Consider the following 21788-nt stretch of genomic DNA (forward strand, 5'->3'; position numbering starts at 1 on the left):
CACTGAAGGTCTCCCTCCCCCCACATGTGCCGCACTGAAGGTCTCCCTCCCACCCACATGTGCCGCACTGAAGGTCTCCCTCTCCCCCCATGTGCCACACTGAAGGTCTCCCTACCCCCCATGTGCCGGACTGAAGGTCTCCCCTCCCCCCCATGTGCCAAACTGAAGGTCTCCCTTTTCCCCCATGTGCCGCACTGAAGGTCTCCCTACCCTCCATGTGCCGCACTGAATTTCTCCCTCCCCCCCATGTGCCGCACTGAATGTCCTCCCCCCCATGTGCCGCACTAAATGTCTCCCTCCCGTGTGCCGCACTACTAAAGGTCTCCCTCCCCCCCATGTGCCGCACTGAAGGTCTCCCTACCCCCATGGGCCGCACTGAAGGTCTCCCCTCCCCCCCATGTGCCGCACTGAAGGTCTCCCACCCCCCCATGTGCCGCACTGAAGGTCTCCCCCCCATGTGCCGGACTGAAGGTCTCCACCCCCCCCATGTGCCGGACTGAAGGTCTCCCCCCCCCCATGTGCCGCACTGAAGGTCTCCCTCCCCCCCATGTGCCGCACTGAAGGTCTCCCTCCCCCCCATGTGCCGCACTGAAGGTCTCCCTCCCCCCATGTGCCGCACTGAAGGTCTCCCTCCCCCCGATGTGCTGCACTGAAAGTCTCCCTCCCCCCCATGTGCCACCCTGAAGGTCTCCCTCCCCCCCCCATGTGCCGCCCTGAAGGTCTCCCTCCCCCCATGTGCCGCCCTGAAGGTCTCCCTCCCCCCCCATGTGCCGCCCTGAAGGTCTCCCTCCCTCCCATGTGCTGCCCTGAAGGTCTCCCTCCCCCCCATGTGCCACCCTGAAGGTCTCCCTCCCCCCCATGTGCCGCCCTGAAGGTCTCCCTCCCCCCATGTGCCGCACTGAAGGTCTCCCTCCCCCCCATGTGCAGGTAGCGGGCAGTGTGACTGGACAGACTGGAGCCTGTGTTCCCGCAGCTGTGGCACTGGAATACGCAGCCGGAGATGGCAGTGTGACTGCCCTGCCGTGGTCTCTCCGGATCGGCCGTGTAACAGCAGTGAGCATGTGCAGACAGCGGCGTGTTACATGCAGCCATGTGTAGGTATGTATGTGACTACAACCAGGAAAACAGTATGTATCATAGTGATCTGAATCAGGACCAAATATATAATTGGTGTAAGCAGCCCCTATTGTCCAGTATATAATACTCGCCCACCCATGGTCCAGCATATAATGCTCACCCCCCCCATGGTCCAGCATATAATGCTCACCCCCCCATCCCATGGTCCAGCATGTAATGCTCACCCCCCACATGGTCCAGCATATAATGCTCACCACTCACATGGTCCGGCATATGATGCTCAACCCCCCTCCCATGGTCCAGCATGTAATGCTCACCCACCCATGGTCCAGCATATAATGCTCACCCCTCCCCCACATGGTCCAGCATATAATGCTCACCCACCCTTTGTCCAGCATATAATGCTCACACTCCCCCGCGTGGTCCAGCATATAATTCTCACCCACCCATGGTCCAGCTTATGATGCTCACTCACCCATGGTCCAGCATATAATGCTCCCCCCCATGGTCCAGCATATGATGCTCACCCCCCGCCCCTCCCATGGTCCAGCATGTAATGCTCACCCACCCATGGTCCAGCATATAATGCTCACACTCCCCCGCGTGGTCCAGCATATAATGCTCACCCACCCATGGTCCAGCATATGATGCTCACTCACCCTTTGTCCAGCATATAATACTCACCCCCAATGGTCCAGCATATAATGCTCACCCCCCCCCCATGGTCCATAAAATAATTCTCACCCACCCGTTACCCAGTATATAATTATTTTTCACCCATTGTCCAGTGTATAGTACTCACCCACCCATTACCCAGTATATATTAATTTCCCACCCATCATCCAGTATTTATTAATTACTCATACATTGCCCTCTCCAGTATATAATAAATACCAACACTTTGTACTCTATATAATAAATACCCACACTTTGTCCAGTATATAATAAATACACACACTTTGTCCAGTATACAATAAATACCCACACTTTGTACTCTATATAATAAATACCCACACTTTGTCCAGTATATAATAAATACCCACACTTTTTCCAGTATATAATAAATACACACACTTTGTCCAGTATACAATAAATACCCACACTTTGCACTCTATATAATAAATACCCACACTTTGTCCAGTATATAATAAATACCCACACTTTGTCCTGTATATAATAAATACCCACACTATGTACTCTATATAATAAATACCCACACTTTGTACTCTATATAATAAATACCCACACTATGTACTCTATATAATAAATACCCACACTTTGTACTCTATATAATACCCACAATTTGTCCAGTATATAATAAATACCCACACTTTGTACTCTATATAATAAATACCCACAATTTCTCCAGTATATAATAAATACCCACACTTTGTACTCTATATAAAAAACACCCACAATTTGTCCAGTATATAATAAATACCCACACTTTGTACTTTATATAATAAATACCCACACTTTCTACTCTATATAATAAATACCCAAACTTTGTACTCTATATAATAAATACCCACACTTTGTCCAGTATATAATAAATACCCACACTTTGTCCAGTATATAATAAATACACACACTTTGTACCCTATATAATAAATACCCACACTTTGTACTCTATATAATAAATACCCACACTTTGTACTCTATATAATAAATACCCACACTTTGTCCAGTATATAATAAATACCCACATTTTGTACCCTATATAATAAATACCCACACTTTGTACTCTATATAATAAATACCCACACTTTGTCCAGTATATAATAAATACACATACTTTGTCCAGTATATAATAAATACCCACACTTTGTACTCTATATAATAAATACCCACACTATGTACTCTATATAATAAATACTCACACTTTGTACTCTATATAATAAATACCCACAATTTGTCCAGTATATAATAAATACCCACAATTTGTCCAGTATATAATAAATACCCACACTTTGTACTCTATATAATAAATACTCACACTATGTACTCTATATAATAAATACCCACACTTTGTACTCTATATAATAAATACCCACACTATGTACTCTATATAATAAATACTCACACTTTGTACTCTATATAATAAATACTCACAATTTGTCCAGTATATAATAAATACCCACAATTTGTCCAGTATATAATAAATACCCACACTTTGTCCAGTATATAATAAATACCCACAATTTGTACTCTTTATAATAAATACCCACAATTTGTCCAGTATATAATAAATACCCACACTTTGTACCCTATATAATAAATACCCACACTTTGTACTCTATATAATAAATACCCACACTTTGTACTCTGTATAATAAATACCCACATTTTGTACCCTATATAATAAATACCCACTCTTTGTACTTTATATAATAAATACCCACACTTTGTCCAGTATATAATAAATACCCACACTTTGTACTCTATATAAAAAACACCCACAATTTGTCCAGTATATAATAAATACCCACACTTTGTACTCTATATAATAAATACCCACACTTTCTACTCTATATAATAAATACCCACACTTTGTACTCTATATAATAAATACCCACACTTTGTACTCTATATAATAAATACCCACACCTTGTCCAGTATATAATAAATACACACACTTTGTACCCTATATAATAAATACCCACACTTTGTACTCTATATAATAAATACCCACACTTTGTACTCTATATAATAAATACCCACACTTTGTCCAGTATATAATAAATACCCACATTTTGTACCCTATATAATAAATACCCACAATTTGTACTCTATATAATAAATACCCACACTTTGTCCAGTATATAATAAATATACATACTTTGTCCAGTATATAATAAATACCCACACTTTGTACTCTATATAATAAATACCCACACTATGTACTCTATATAATAAATACTCACACTTTGTACTCTATATAATAAATACTCACAATTTGTCCAGTATATAATAAATACCCACAATTTGTCCAGTATATAATAAATACCCACAATTTGTCCAGTATATAATAAATACCCACACTTTGTACTCTATATAATAAATACTCACACTATGTACTCTATATAATAAATACCCACACTTTGTACTCTATATAATAAATACCCACACTATGTACTCTATATAATAAATACTCACACTTTGTACTCTATATAATAAATACTCACAATTTGTCCAGTATATAATAAATACCCACAATTTGTCCAGTATATAATAAATACCCACAATTTGTCCAGTATATAATAAATACCCACACTTTGTACTCTATATAATAAATACCCACACTTTGTCCAGTATATAATAAATACCCACAATTTGTACTCTTTATAATAAATACCCACAATTTGTCCAGTATATAATAAATACCCACACTTTGTACCCTATATAATAAATACCCACACTTTGTACTCTATATAATAAATACCCACACTTTGTACTCTGTATAATAAATACCCACATTTTGTACCCTATATAATAAATACCCACTCTTTGTACTTTATATAATAAATACCCACACTTTGTCCAGTATATAATAAATACCCACACTTTGTACTCTATATAATAAATACCCACACTATGTACTCTATATAATAAACACCCACACTTTGTACTCTATATAACAAATACCCACAATTTGTCCAGTATATAATAAATACCCACAATTTGTCCAGTATGTAATAAATACCCACACTTTATATAATAAATACCCACACTATGTACTCTATATAATAAATACCCACACTTTGTACTCTATATAATAAATACCCACACTTTGTACTCTATATAATAAATACCCACTCTTTGCCCAGTATATAATAAATACACACACTTTGTCCAGTATGTAATAAATACCCACACTTTGTACTCTATATAATAAATACCCACACTTTGTCCAGTATATAATAAATACCCACACTTTGTACTCTATATAATAAATACCCACACATTGTCCAGTATATAATAAATACCCACACTTTGTCCAGTATACATTAAATACCCACACATTGCACCCTATATAATAAATACCCACACTTTGTCCTGTATATAATAAATACCCACACTTTGTACTCTATATAATAAATACCCACACTATGTACTCTATATAATAAATACCCACACTTTGTACTCTATATAATAAATACCCACAATTTGTCCAGTATATAATAAATACCCACACTTTGTACTCTATATAATCACTAACCACAATTTGTCCAGTATATAATAAATACCCACACTTTGTACTCTATATAATAAATACCCACACTTTTTACTCTATATAATAAATACCCACACTTTGTCCAGTATATAATAAATACCCACACTTTGTCCAGTATATAATAAATACCCACACTTTGTCCTGTATATAATAAATACCCACACTTTGTACTCTATATAATAAATACCCACACTTTGTACTCTATATAATAAATACCCACACTTTGTACTCTATATAATAAATACCCACAACATGTCCAGTATATAATAAATACCCTCACTTTGTACTCTATATAATAAATACCCACACTTTGTACTCTATATAATAAATACCCACACTTTGTCCTGTATATAATAAATACCCACACTTTCTACTCTATATAATAAATACCCACACTATGTACTCTATATAATAAATACCCACAATTTGTCCAGTATATAATAAAAACCCACACTTTGTACTCTATATAATAAATACCCACACTTTGTCCTCTATATAATAAATACCCACAATTTGTCCAGTATATAATAAATACCCACAGTTTGTCCTGTATATAATAAATACCCACACTTTGTACTCTATATAATAAATACCCACACTTTGTACTCTATATAATAAATACCCACAATTTGTCCAGTATATAATAAATACCCACACTTTGTCCTGTATATAATAAATACCCACACTTTGTACTCTATATAATAAATACCCACACTATGTACTCTATATAATAAATACCCACACTTTGTACTCTATATAATAAATACCCATAACTTGTCCAGTATATAATAAATACCCACACTTTGTACTCTATATAATAAATACCCACACTTTGTACTCTATATAATAAATACCCACACTTTGTCCTGTATATAATAAATACCCACACTTTGTACTCTATATAATAAATACCCACACTATGTACTCTATATAATAAATACCCACAATTTGTCCAGTATATAATAAATACCCACACTTTGTACTCTATATAATCATTAACCACAATTTGTCCAGTATATAATAAATACCCACACTTTGTACTCTATATAATAAATACCCACACTTTTTACTCAATATAATAAATACCCACACTTTGTCCAGTATATAATAAATACCCACACTTTTTCCAGTATATAATAAATACCCACACTTTGTCCTGTATATAATAAATACCCACACTTTGTACTCTATATAATAAATACCCACACTTTGTACTCTATATAATAAATACCCACACTTTGTACTCTATATAATAAATACCCACACTATGTACTCTATATAATAAATACCCACAATTTGTCCAGTATATAATAAATACCCACACTTTGTCCTGTATATAATAAAAACCCACACTTTGTACTCTATATAATAAATACCCACACTTTGTACTCTATATAATAAATACCCACAATTTGTCCAGTATATAAAAAATACCCACAGTTTGTCCTGTATATAATAAATACCCACACTTTGTACTCTATATAATAAATACCCACACTTTGTCCTGTATATAATAAATACCCACACTTTGTACTCTATATAATAAATACCCACACTATGTACTCTATATAATAAATACCCACACTTTGTACTCTATATAATAAATACCCACAATTTGTCCAGTATATAATAAATACCCACACTTTGTACTCTATATAATAAATACCCACTCTTTGTACTCTATATAATAATTACCCACACTTTGTCCAGTATATAATAAATACCCATACTTTGTACCCTATATAATAAATACCCACACGTTGTACTCTATATAATAAATACCCACACTTTGTACTCTATATAATAAATACCCACACTTTGTCCAGTATATAATAAATACCCACACTTTGTACTCTATATAATAAATACCCACACATTGTCCAGTATATAATAAATACCCACACTTTGTCCAGTATACAATAAATACCCACACTTTGCACCCTATAGAATAAATACCCACACTTTGTACTCTTTATAATAAATACCCACACTTTGTCCTGTATATAATAAATACCCACACTTTGTACTCTATATAATAAATACCCACACTATGTACTCTATATAATAAATACCCACACTTTGTACTCTATATAATAACTACCCACAATTTGTCCAGTATATAATAAATACCCACACTTTGTACTCTATATAATCACTACCCACAATTTGTCCAGTATATAATAAATACCCACACTTTGTACTCTATATAATAAATACCCACACTTTGTCCAGTATATAATAAATACCCACACTTTGTCCAGTATATAATAAATACCCACATTTTGTCCTGTATATAATAAATACCCACAATTTGTACTCTATAAAATAAATACCCACAGTTTGTACTCTATATAATAAATACCCACAACTTGTCCAGTATATAATAAATACCCTCTCTTTGTACTCTATATAATAAATACCCACACTTTGTCCTGTATATAATAAAAACCCACACTTTGTCCTGTAGATAATAAATACCCACACTTTGTCCTGTATATAATAAATACCCACACTTTGTACTCTATATAATAAATACCCACACTATGTACTCTATGCAATAAATACCCACACTTTGTACTCTATATAATAACTACCCACAATTTGTCCAGTATATAATAAATACCCACACTTTGTACTCTATATAATCACTACCCACAATTTGTCCAGTATATAATAAATACCCACACTTTGTACTCTATAAAATAAATACCCACACTTTGTACAGTATATAATAAATACCCACACTTTGTCCAGTATATAATAAATACCCACATTTTGTCCTGTATATAATAAATACCCACATTTTGTACCCTATATAATAAATACCCACACTTTGTACTCTATATAATAAATACCCACACTATGTACTCTATATAATATATACTCACACTTTGTACTCTATATAATAAATACTCACAATTTGTCCAGTATATAATAAATACCCACAATTTGTCCAGTATATAATAAATACCCACACTTTGTACTCTTTATAATAAATACCCAAAATTTGTCCAGTATATAATAAATACCCACACTTTGTACTCTATATAATACATACCCACACTTTGTCCAGTATATAATAAATACACACACTTTGTCCAGTATGTAATAAATACCCACACTTTGTACTCTATATAATAAATACCCACAATTTGTACTCTATATAATAAATACCCACAATTTGTCCAATATATAATAAATACCCACACTTTGTACTCTATATAATAAATACCCACAATTTGTCCAGTATATAATAAATAGCCCACACTTTGTACTCTATATAATAAATACCCACTCTTTGTACTCTATATAATAAATACCCACACTTTGTACTCTATATAATAAATACCCACATTTTGTACCCTATATAATAAATACCCACACTTTGTACTCTATATAATAAATACCCACACTTTGTACTCTATATAATAAATACCCTCAAGTTGTCCAGTATATAATAAATACCCACACTTTGTACTCTATATAATAAATACCCACAATTTGTCCAGTATATAATAAATACCCACACTTTGTACTCTTTATAATAAATACCCAAAATTTGTCCAGTATATAATAAATACCCACACTTTGTACTCTATATAATAAATACCCACACTTTGTCCAGTATATAATAAATACACACACTTTGTCCAGTATGTAATAAATACCCACACTTTGTACTCTATATAATAAATACCCACAATTTGTACTCTATATAATAAATACCCACAATTTGTCCAATATATAATAAATACCCACACTTTGTACTCTATATAATAAATACCCACAATTTGTCCAGTATATAATAAATACCCACACTTTGTACTCTATATAATAATTACCCACTCTTTGTACTCTATATAATAATTACCCACACTTTGTCCAGTATATAATAAATACCCACACTTTGTACCCTATATAATAAATACCCACACGTTGTACTCTATATAATAAATACCCACACTTTGTACTCTATATAATAAATACCCACACTATGTACTCTATATAATAAATACCCACACTTTGTCCAGTATATAATAAATAACCACACTTTGTCCAGTATATAATAAATACCCACATTTTGTCCTGTATATAATAAATACCCACACTTTGTACTCTATATAATAAATACTCACACTTTGTCCAGTATATAATAAATATCCACACTTTTTCCAGTATATAATAAATACCCACACTTTGTACTCTATATAATAAATACCCACACTATGTACTCTATATAATAAATACCCACACTTTGTACTCTATATAACAAATACCCACAATTTGTCCAGTATATAATAAATACCCACACTTTGTACTCTATATAATCACTACCCACAATTTGTCCAGTATATAATAAATACCAACACTTTGTACTCTATATAATAAATACCCACATTTTGTACAGTATATAATAAATACCCACACTTTGTCCAGTATATAATAAATACCCACATTTTGTCCTGTATATAATAAATACCCACAATTTGTACTCTATATATTAAATACCCACACTTTGTACTCTATATAATAAATACCCACACTTTGTACTCTATATAGTAAATACGCACACTTTGTCCAGTATATAATAAATACCCACACTTTGTTCAGTATATAATAAATACCCACAATTTGTCCAGTATATAATAAATACCCACAATTTGTCCAGTATATAATAAATACCCACACTTTGTACTCTATATAATAAATACTCACACTATGTACTCTATATAATAAATACCCACACTTTGTCCAGTATATAATAAATACCCACACTTTGTCCAGTATATAATAAATACCCACACTTTGTCCTGTATATAATAAATACCCACACTTTGTACTCTATATAATAAATACCCACACTTTGTACTCTATATAATAAATACCCACACTTTGTACTCTATATAATAAATACCCACAACATGTCCAGTATATAATAAATACCCTCACTTTGTACTCTATATAATAAATACCCACACTTTGTACTCTATATAATAAATACCCACACTTTGTCCTGTATATAATAAATACCCACACTTTCTACTCTATATAATAAATACCCACACTATGTACTCTATATAATAAATACCCACAATTTGTCCAGTATATAATAAAAACCCACACTTTGTACTCTATATAATAAATACCCACACTTTGTACTCTATATAATAAATACCCACACTTTGTCCAGTATATAATAAATACCCACACTTTGTCCTGTATATAATAAATACCCACACTTTGTACTCTATATAATAAATACCCTCACTATGTACTCTATATAATAAATACCCACACTTTGTCCAGTATATAATAAATACCCACACTTTGTCCAGTATATAATAAATACCCACATTTTGTCCTGTATATAATAAATACCCACAATTTGTACTCTATATAATAAATACCCACACTTTGTACTCTATATAATAAATACCCACAACTTGTCCAGTATATAATAAATACCCTCTCTTTGTACTCTATATAATAAATACCCACATTTTGTACTCTATATAATAAATACCCACACTTTGTCCTGTATATAATAAATACCCACACTTTGTCCTGTATATAATAAATACCCACACTTTGTCCTGTATATAATAAATACCCACACTTTGTCCTGTATATAATAAATACCCACACTTTGTACTCTATATAATAAATACCCACACTATGTACTCTATATAATAAATACCCACACTTTGTACTCTATATAATAACTACCCACAATTTGTCCAGTATATAATAAATACCCACACTTTGTACTCTATATAATCACTACCCACAATTTGTCCAGTATATAATAAATACCCACACTTTGTACTCTATATAATAAATACCCACACTTTGTACAGTATATAATAAATACCCACACTTTCTCCAGTGTATAATAAATACCCACATTTTGTCCTGTATATAATAAATACCCACACTTTGTACCCTATATAATAAATACCCACACTTTGTACTCTATATAATAAATACCCACACTTTGTACTCTATATAATAAATACCCACACTTTTTCCAGTATATAATAAATACCCACATTTTGTACCCTATATAATAAATACCCACACTTTGTACTCTATATAATAAATACCCACACTATGTACTCTATATAATATATACTCACACTTTGTACTCTATATAATAAATACTCACAATTTGTCCAGTATATAATAAATACCCACAATTTGTCCAGTATATAATAAATACCCACACTTTGTCCAGTATATAATAAATACCCACACTTTGTACTCTATATAATAAATACTCACACTATGTACTCTATATAATAAATACCCACACTTTGTCCAGTATATAATAAATACCCACACTTTGTCCAGTATATAATAAATACCCACACTTTGTCCTGTATATAATAAATACCCACACTTTGTACTCTATATAATAAATACCCACACTTTGTACTCTATATAATAAATACCCACACTTTGTACTCTATATAATAAATACCCACAACATGTCCAGTATATAATAAATACCCTCACTTTGTACTCTATATAATAAATACCCACACTTTGTACTCTATATAATAAATACCCACACTTTGTCCTGTATATAATAAATACCCACACTTTCTACTCTATATAATAAATACCCACACTATGTACTCTATATAATAAATACCCACAATTTGTCCAGTATATAATAAAAACCCACACTTTGTACTCTATATAATAAATACCCACACTTTTTCCTCTATATAATAAATACCCACAATTTGTCCAGTATATAATAAATACCCACAATTTGTCCAGTATATAATAAATACCCACACTTTGTACTCTATATAATAAATACCCACACTTTGTCCAGTATATAATAAATACCCACACTTTGTCCTGTATATAATAAATACCCACACTTTGTACTCTATATAATAAATACCCTCACTATGTACTCTATATAATAAATACCCACACTTTGTACTCTATATAATACCCACAATTTGTCCCGTATATAATAAATACCCAATTTTCTACTCTATATAATAAATACCCACAATTTGTCCAGTATATAATAATTACCCACACTTTGTATTCTATATAATAAATACCCACAAATTGTACAGTATATAATAAATACCCACACTTTGTACTCTATATAATAAATACCCACACTTTGTACTCTATATAATATATACCGTCACTTTGTACTCTATATAATAAATACTCACAATTTGTACTCTATATAATAAATACCCACACTTTGTACTCTATATAATAAATACCCACAACTTATCCAGTATATAATAAATACCCTCTCTTTGTACTCTATATAATAAATACCCACATTTTGTACTCTATATAATAAATACCCACACTTTGTCCTGTATATAATAAATACCCACTCTTTGTCCTGTATATAATAAAAACCCACACTTTGTCCTGTATATAATAAATACCCACACTTTGTCCTGTATATAATAAATACCCACACTTTGTACTCTATATAATAAATACCCACACTATGTACTCTATATAATAAATACCCACACTTTGTACTCTATATAATAACTACCCACAATTTGTCCAGTATATAATAAATACCCACACTTTGTACTCTATATAATCACTACCCACAATTTGTCCAGTATATAATAAATACCCACACTTTGTACTCTATATAATAAATACCCACACTTTGTACAGTATATAATAAATACCCACACTTTGTCCAGTATATAATAAATACCCACATTTTGTCCTGTATATAATAAATACCCACAATTTGTACTCTATATATTAAATACCCACACTTTGTACTCTATATAATAAATACCCACACTTTGTACTCTATATAGTAAATACCCACACTTTGTCCAGTATATAATAAATACCCACACTTTGTTCAGTATATAATAAATACCCACACTTTGTACCCTATATAATAAATACCCACACTTTGTACTCTATATAATAAATACCCACACTTTGAACTCTATATAATAAATACCCACAACTTGTCCAGTATATAATAAATACCCTCTCTTTGTACTCTATATAATAAATACCCACATTTTGTACTCTATATAATAAATACCCACACTTTGTCCTGTATATAATAAATACCCACACTTTGTCCTGTATATAATAAAAACCCACACTTTGTCCTGTATATAATAAATACCCACACTTTGTCCTGTATATAATAAATACCCACACTTTGTACTCTATATAATAAATACCCACACTTTGTACTCTATATAATAAATACCCACAACTTGTCCAGTATATAATAAATACCCTCTCTTTGTACTCTATATAATAAATACCCACATTTTGTACTCTATATAATAAATACCCACACTTTGTCCTGTATATAATAAATACCCACACTTTGTCCTGTATATAATAAATACCCACACTTTGTCCTGTATATAATAAATACCCACACTTTGTCCTGTATATAATAAATACCCACACTTTGTACTCTATATAATAAATACCCACACTATGTACTCTATATAATAAATACCCACACTTTGTACTCTATATAATAACTACCCACACTTTGTCCAGTATATAATAAATACCCACACTTTGTACTCTATATAATCACTACCCACAATTTGTCCAGTATATAATAAATACCCACACTTTGTACTCTATATAATAAATACCCACACTTTGTACAGTATATAATAAATACCCACACTTTGTCCAGTGTATAATAAATACCCACATTTTGTCCTGTATATAATAAATACCCACAATTTGTACTCTATATATTAAATACCCACACTTTGTACTCTATATAATAAATACCCACACTTTGTACTCTATATAGTAAATACCCACACTTTGTCCAGTATATAATAAATACCCACACTTTGTTCAGTATATAATAAATACCCACACTTTGTACCCTATATAATAAATACCCACACTTTGTACTCTATATAATAAATACCCACACTTTGTACTCTATATAATAAATACCCACACTTTTTCCAGTATATACTAAATACCCACATTTTGTACCCTATATAATAAATACCCACACTTTGTACTCTATATAATAAATACCCACACTATGTACTCTATATAATATATACTCACACTTTGTACTCTATATAATAAATACTCACAATTTGTCCAGTATATAATAAATACCCACAATTTGTCCAGTATATAATAAATACACACAATTTGTCCAGTATTTAATAAATACCCACACTTTGTACTCTATATAATAAATACTCACACTATGTACTCTATATAATAAATACCCACACTTTGTCCAGTATATAATAAATACCCACACTTTGTCCAGTATATAATAAATACCCACACTTTGTCCTGTATATAATAAATACCCACACTTTGTACTCTATATAATAAATACCCACACTTTGTACTCTATATAATAAATACCCACACTTTGTACTCTATATAATAAATACCCACAACATGTCCAGTATATAATAAATACCCTCACTTTGTACTCTATATAATAAATACCCACACTTTGTACTCTATATAATAAATACCCACACTTTGTCCTGTATATAATAAATACCCACACTTTCTACTCTATATAATAAATACCCACACTATGTACTCTATATAATAAATACCCACAATTTGTCCAGTATATAATAAAAACCCACACTTTGTACTCTATATAATAAATACCCACACTTTTTCCTCTATATAATAAATACCCACAATTTGTCCAGTATATAATAAATACCCACAATTTGTCCAGTATATAATAAATACCCACACTTTGTACTCTATATAATAAATACCCACACTTTGTCCAGTATATAATAAATACCCACACTTTGTCCTGTATATAATAAATACCCACACTTTGTACTCTATATAATAAATACCCTCACTATGTACTCTATATAATAAATACCCACACTTTGTACTCTATATAATACCCACAATTTGTCCAGTATATAATAAATACCCAATTTTCTACTCTATATAATAAATACCCACAATTTGTCCAGTATATAATAATTACCCACACTTTGTATTCTATATAATAAATACCCACAAATTGTAGAGTATATAATAAATACCCACACTTTGTACTCTATATAATAAATACCCACACTTTGTACTCTATATAATAAATACCCACACTTTGTACTTTATGTAATAAATACCCACACTTTGTCCAGTATCTAATAAATACCCACACTTTGTACTCTATATAATAAATAGCCTTACTTTGTACCCTATATAATAAATACCCACACTTTGTACTCTATATAATAAATACCCACACTTTGTCCAGTATATAATAAATACCCACATTTTGTACCCTATATAATAAATACCCACACTTTGTACTCTATATAATAAATACCCTCACTTTGTACTCTATATAATAAATACCCACAATTTGTACTCTATATAATAAATACCCACACTTTGTACTCTATATAATAAATACCCACAACTTGTCCAGTATATAATAAATACCCTCTCTTTGTACTCTATATAATAAATACCCACATTTTGTACTCTATATAATAAATACCCACACTTTGTCCTGTATATAATAAATACCCACACTTTGTCCTGTATATAATAAAAACCCACACTTTGTCCTGTATATAATAAATACCCACACTTTGTCCTGTATATAATAAATACCCACACTTTGTACTCTATATAATAAATACCCACACTATGTACTCTATATAATAAATACCCACACTTTGTACTCTATATAATAACTACCCACAATTTGTCCAGTATATAATAAATACCCACACTTTGTACTCTATATAATCACTACCCACAATTTGTCCAGTATATAATAAATACCCACACTTTGTACTCTATCTAATAAATACCCACACTTTGTACTCTATATAATAAATACCCACACTTTGTACAGTATATAATAAATACCCACACTTTGTCCAGTATATAATAAATACCCACATTTTGTCCTGTATATAATAAATACCCACAATTTGTACTCTATATATTAAATACCCACACTTTGTACTCTATATAGTAAATACCCACACTTTGTCCAGTATATAATAAATACCCACACTTTGTTCAGTATATAATAAATACCCACACTTTGTACCCTATATAATAAATACCCACACTTTGTACTCTATATAATAAATACCCACACTTTTTCCAGTATATAATAAATACCCACATTTTGTACCCTATATAATAAATACCCACACTTTGTACTCTATATAATAAATACCCACACTATGTACTCTATATAATATATACTCACACTTTGTACTCTATATAATAAATACTCACAATTTGTCCAGTATATAATAAATACCCACACTTTGTCCAGTATATAATAAATACCCACACTTTGTCCTGTATATAATAAATACCCCCACTTTGTACTCTATATAATAAATACCCACACTTTGTCCTGTATATAATAAATACCCACACTTTCTACTCTATATAATAAATACCCACACTATGTACTCTATATAATAAATACCCACAATTTGTCCAGTATATAATAAAAACCCACACTTTGTACTCTATATAATAAATACCCACACTTTTTCCTCTATATAATAAATACCCACAATTTGTCCAGTATATAATAAATACCCACAATTTGTCCAGTATATAATAAATACCCACACTTTGTACTCTATATAATAAATACCCACACTTTGTCCAGTATATAATAAATACCCACACTTTGTCCTGTATATAATAAATACCCACACTTTGTACTCTATATAATAAATACCCTCACTATGTACTCTATATAATAAATACCCACACTTTGTACTCTATATAATACCCACAATTTGTCCAGTATATAATAAATACCCAATTTTCTACTCTATATAATAAATACCCACAATTTGTCCAGTATATAATAATTACCCACACTTTGTATTCTATATAATAAATACCCACAAATTGTAGAGTATATAATAAATACCCACACTTTGTACTCTATATAATAAATACCCACACTTTGTACTCTATATAATAAATACCCACACTTTGTACTTTATGTAATAAATACCCACACTTTGTCCAGTATCTAATAAATACCCACACTTTGTACTCTATATAATAAATAGCCTTACTTTGTACCCTATATAATAAATACCCACACTTTGTACTCTATATAATAAATACCCACACTTTGTCCAGTATATAATAAATACCCACATTTTGTACCCTATATAATAAATACCCACACTTTGTACTCTATATAATAAATACCCTCACTTTGTACTCTATATAATAAATACCCACAATTTGTACTCTATATAATAAATACCCACACTTTGTACTCTATATAATAAATACCCACAACTTGTCCAGTATATAATAAATACCCTCTCTTTGTACTCTATATAATAAATACCCACATTTTGTACTCTATATAATAAATACCCACACTTTGTCCTGTATATAATAAATACCCACACTTTGTCCTGTATATAATAAAAACCCACACTTTGTCCTGTATATAATAAATACCCACACTTTGTCCTGTATATAATAAATACCCACACTTTGTACTCTATATAATAAATACCCACACTATGTACTCTATATAATAAATACCCACACTTTGTACTCTATATAATAACTACCCACAATTTGTCCAGTATATAATAAATACCCACACTTTGTACTCTATATAATCACTACCCACAATTTGTCCAGTATATAATAAATACCCACACTTTGTACTCTATCTAATAAATACCCACACTTTGTACTCTATATAATAAATACCCACACTTTGTACAGTATATAATAAATACCCACACTTTGTCCAGTATATAATAAATACCCACATTTTGTCCTGTATATAATAAATACCCACAATTTGTACTCTATATATTAAATACCCACACTTTGTACTCTATATAGTAAATACCCACACTTTGTCCAGTATATAATAAATACCCACACTTTGTTCAGTATATAATAAATACCCACACTTTGTACCCTATATAATAAATACCCACACTTTGTACTCTATATAATAAATACCCACACTTTTTCCAGTATATAATAAATACCCACATTTTGTACCCTATATAATAAATACCCACACTTTGTACTCTATATAATAAATACCCACACTATGTACTCTATATAATATATACTCACACTTTGTACTCTATATAATAAATACTCACAATTTGTCCAGTATATAATAAATACCCACACTTTGTCCAGTATATAATAAATACCCACACTTTGTCCTGTATATAATAAATACCCCCACTTTGTACTCTATATAATAAATACCCACACTTTGTACTCTATATAATAAATACCCACAACATGTCCAGTATATAATAAATACCCTCACTTTGTACTCTATATAATAAATACCCACACTTTGTCCTGTATATAATAAATACCCACACTTTCTACTCTATATAATAAATACCCACACTTTGTACTCTATATAATAAATACCCACAACATGTCCAGTATATAATAAATACCCACACTTTGTCCAGTATATAATAAATACCCACACTTTGTCCAGTATATAATAAATACCCACACTTTGTCCTGTATATAATAAATACCCACACTTTGTACTCTATATAATAAATACCCACACTTTGTACTCTATATAATAAATACCCACACTTTGTACTCTATATAATAAATACCCACAACATGTCCAGTATATAATAAATACCCTCACTTTGTACTCTATATAATAAATACCCACACTTTGTACTCTATATAATAAATACCCACACTTTGTCCTGTATATAATAAATACCCACACTTTCTACTCTATATAATAAATACCCACACTATGTACTCTATATAATAAATACCCACAATTTGTCCAGTATATAATAAAAACCCACACTTTGTACTCTATATAATAAATACCCACACTTTTTCCTCTATATAATAAATACCCACAATTTGTCCAGTATATAATAAATACCCACAATTTGTCCAGTATATAATAAATACCCACACTTTGTACTCTATATAATAAATACCCACACTTTGTCCAGTATATAATAAATACCCACACTTTGTCCTGTATATAATAAATACCCACACTTTGTACTCTATATAATAAATACCCTCACAATGTACTCTATATAATAAATACCCACACTTTGTACTCTATATAATACCCACAATTTGTCCAGTATATAATAAATACCCAATTTTCTACTCTATATAATAAATACCCACAATTTGTCCAGTATATAATAATTACCCACACTTTGTATTCTATATAATAAATACCCACAAATTGTAGAGTATATAATAAATACCCACACTTTGTACTCTATATAATAAATACCCACACTTTGTACTCTATATAATAAATACCCACACTTTGTACTTTATGTAATAAATACCCACACTTTGTCCAGTATCTAATAAATACCCACACTTTGTACTCTATATAATAAATAGCCTTACTTTGTACCCTATATAATAAATACCCACACTTTGTACTCTATATAATAAATACCCACACTTTGTCCAGTATATAATAAATACCCACATTTTGTACCCTATATAATAAATACCCACACTTTGTACTCTATATAATAAATACCCTCACTTTGTACTCTATATAATAAATACCCACAATTTGTACTCTATATAATAAATACCCACACTTTGTACTCTATATAATAAATACCCACAACTTGTCCAGTATATAATAAATACCCTCTCTTTGTACTCTATATAATAAATACCCACATTTTGTACTCTATATAATAAATACCCACACTTTGTCCTGTATATAATAAATACCCACACTTTGTCCTGTATATAATAAAAACCCACACTTTGTCCTGTATATAATAAATACCCACACTTTGTCCTGTATATAATAAATACCCACACTTTGTACTCTATATAATAAATACCCACACTATGTACTCTATATAATAAATACCCACACTTTGTACTCTATATAATAACTACCCACAATTTTTCCAGTATATAATAAATACCCACACTTTGTACTCTATATAATCACTACCCACAATTTGTCCAGTATATAATAAATACCCACACTTTGTACTCTATCTAATAAATACCCACACTTTGTACTCTATATAATAAATACCCACACTTTGTACAGTATATAATAAATACCCACACTTTGTCCAGTATATAATAAATACCCACATTTTGTCCTGTATATAATAAATACCCACAATTTGTACTCTATATATTAAATACCCACACTTTGTACTCTATATAATAAATACCCACACTTTGTACTCTATATAGTAAATACCCACACTTTGTCCAGTATATAATAAATACCCACACTTTGTTCAGTATATAATAAATACCCACACTTTGTACCCTATATAATAAATACCCACACTTTGTACTCTATATAATAAATACCCACACTTTGTACTCTATATAATAAATACCCACACTTTTTCCAGTATATAATAAATACCCACATTTTGTACCCTATATAATAAATACCCACACTTTGTACTCTATATAATAAATACCCACACTATGTACTCTATATAATATATACTCACACTTTGTACTCTATATAATAAATACTCACAATTTGTCCAGTATATAATAAATACCCACACTTTGTCCAGTATATAATAAATACCCACACTTTGTCCTGTATATAATAAATACCCCCACTTTGTACTCTATATAATAAATACCCACACTTTGTACTCTATATAATAAATACCCACAACATGTCCAGTATATAATAAATACCCTCACTTTGTACTCTATATAATAAATACCCACACTTTGTACTCTATATAATAAATACCCACACTTTGTCCTGTATATAATAAATACCCACACTTTCTACTCTATATAATAAATACCCACACTATGTACTCTATATAATAAATACCCACAATTTGTCCAGTATATAATAAAAACCCACACTTTGTACTCTATATAATAAATACCCACACTTTGTCCTCTATATAATAAATACCCACAATTTGTCCAGTATATAATAAATACCCACAATTTGTCCAGTATATAATAAATACCCACACTTTGTACTCTATATAATAAATACCCACACTTTGTCCTGTATATAATAAATACCCACACTTTGTACTCTATATAATAAATACCCTCACTATGTACTCTATATAATAAATACCCACACTTTGTACTCTATATAATACCCACAATTTGTCCAGTATATAATAAATACCCAATTTTCTACTCTATATAATAAATACCCACAATTTGTCCAGTATATAATAATTACCCACACTTTGTATTCTATATAATAAATACCCACAAATTGTAGAGTATATAATAAATACCCACACTTTGTACTCTATATAATAAATACCCACACTTTGTACTCTATATAATAAATACCCACACTTTGTACTTTATGTAATAAATACCCACACTTTGTCCAGTATCTAATAAATACCCACACTTTGTACTCTATATAATAAATACCCACACTTTGTCCAGT

General features: G+C 31.1%; 1 protein-coding gene across 1 annotated transcript in view; it reads left to right on the plus strand.

Annotated features, from left to right (window-relative positions):
• Window positions 1-21788, plus strand: part of LOC148479324 (SCO-spondin-like) — a gene marked incomplete at its 5' end in the record, with an annotated part of 249345 nt that overhangs the window by 102264 nt on the left and 125293 nt on the right. The window contains one exon of the mRNA XM_088454599.1: window positions 928-1098. Within this exon, the coding sequence (XP_088310725.1) occupies window positions 928-1098 (171 nt within the window). The remainder of the gene's footprint in view (window positions 1-927; window positions 1099-21788) is intronic.

The sequence above is a fragment of the Taudactylus pleione genome, unplaced genomic scaffold (genome assembly GCF_031769625.1).
Source record: "Taudactylus pleione unplaced genomic scaffold, aTauple2 ptg000620l, whole genome shotgun sequence".
Classification (NCBI taxonomy): Eukaryota; Metazoa; Chordata; class Amphibia; order Anura; family Myobatrachidae; genus Taudactylus; species Taudactylus pleione.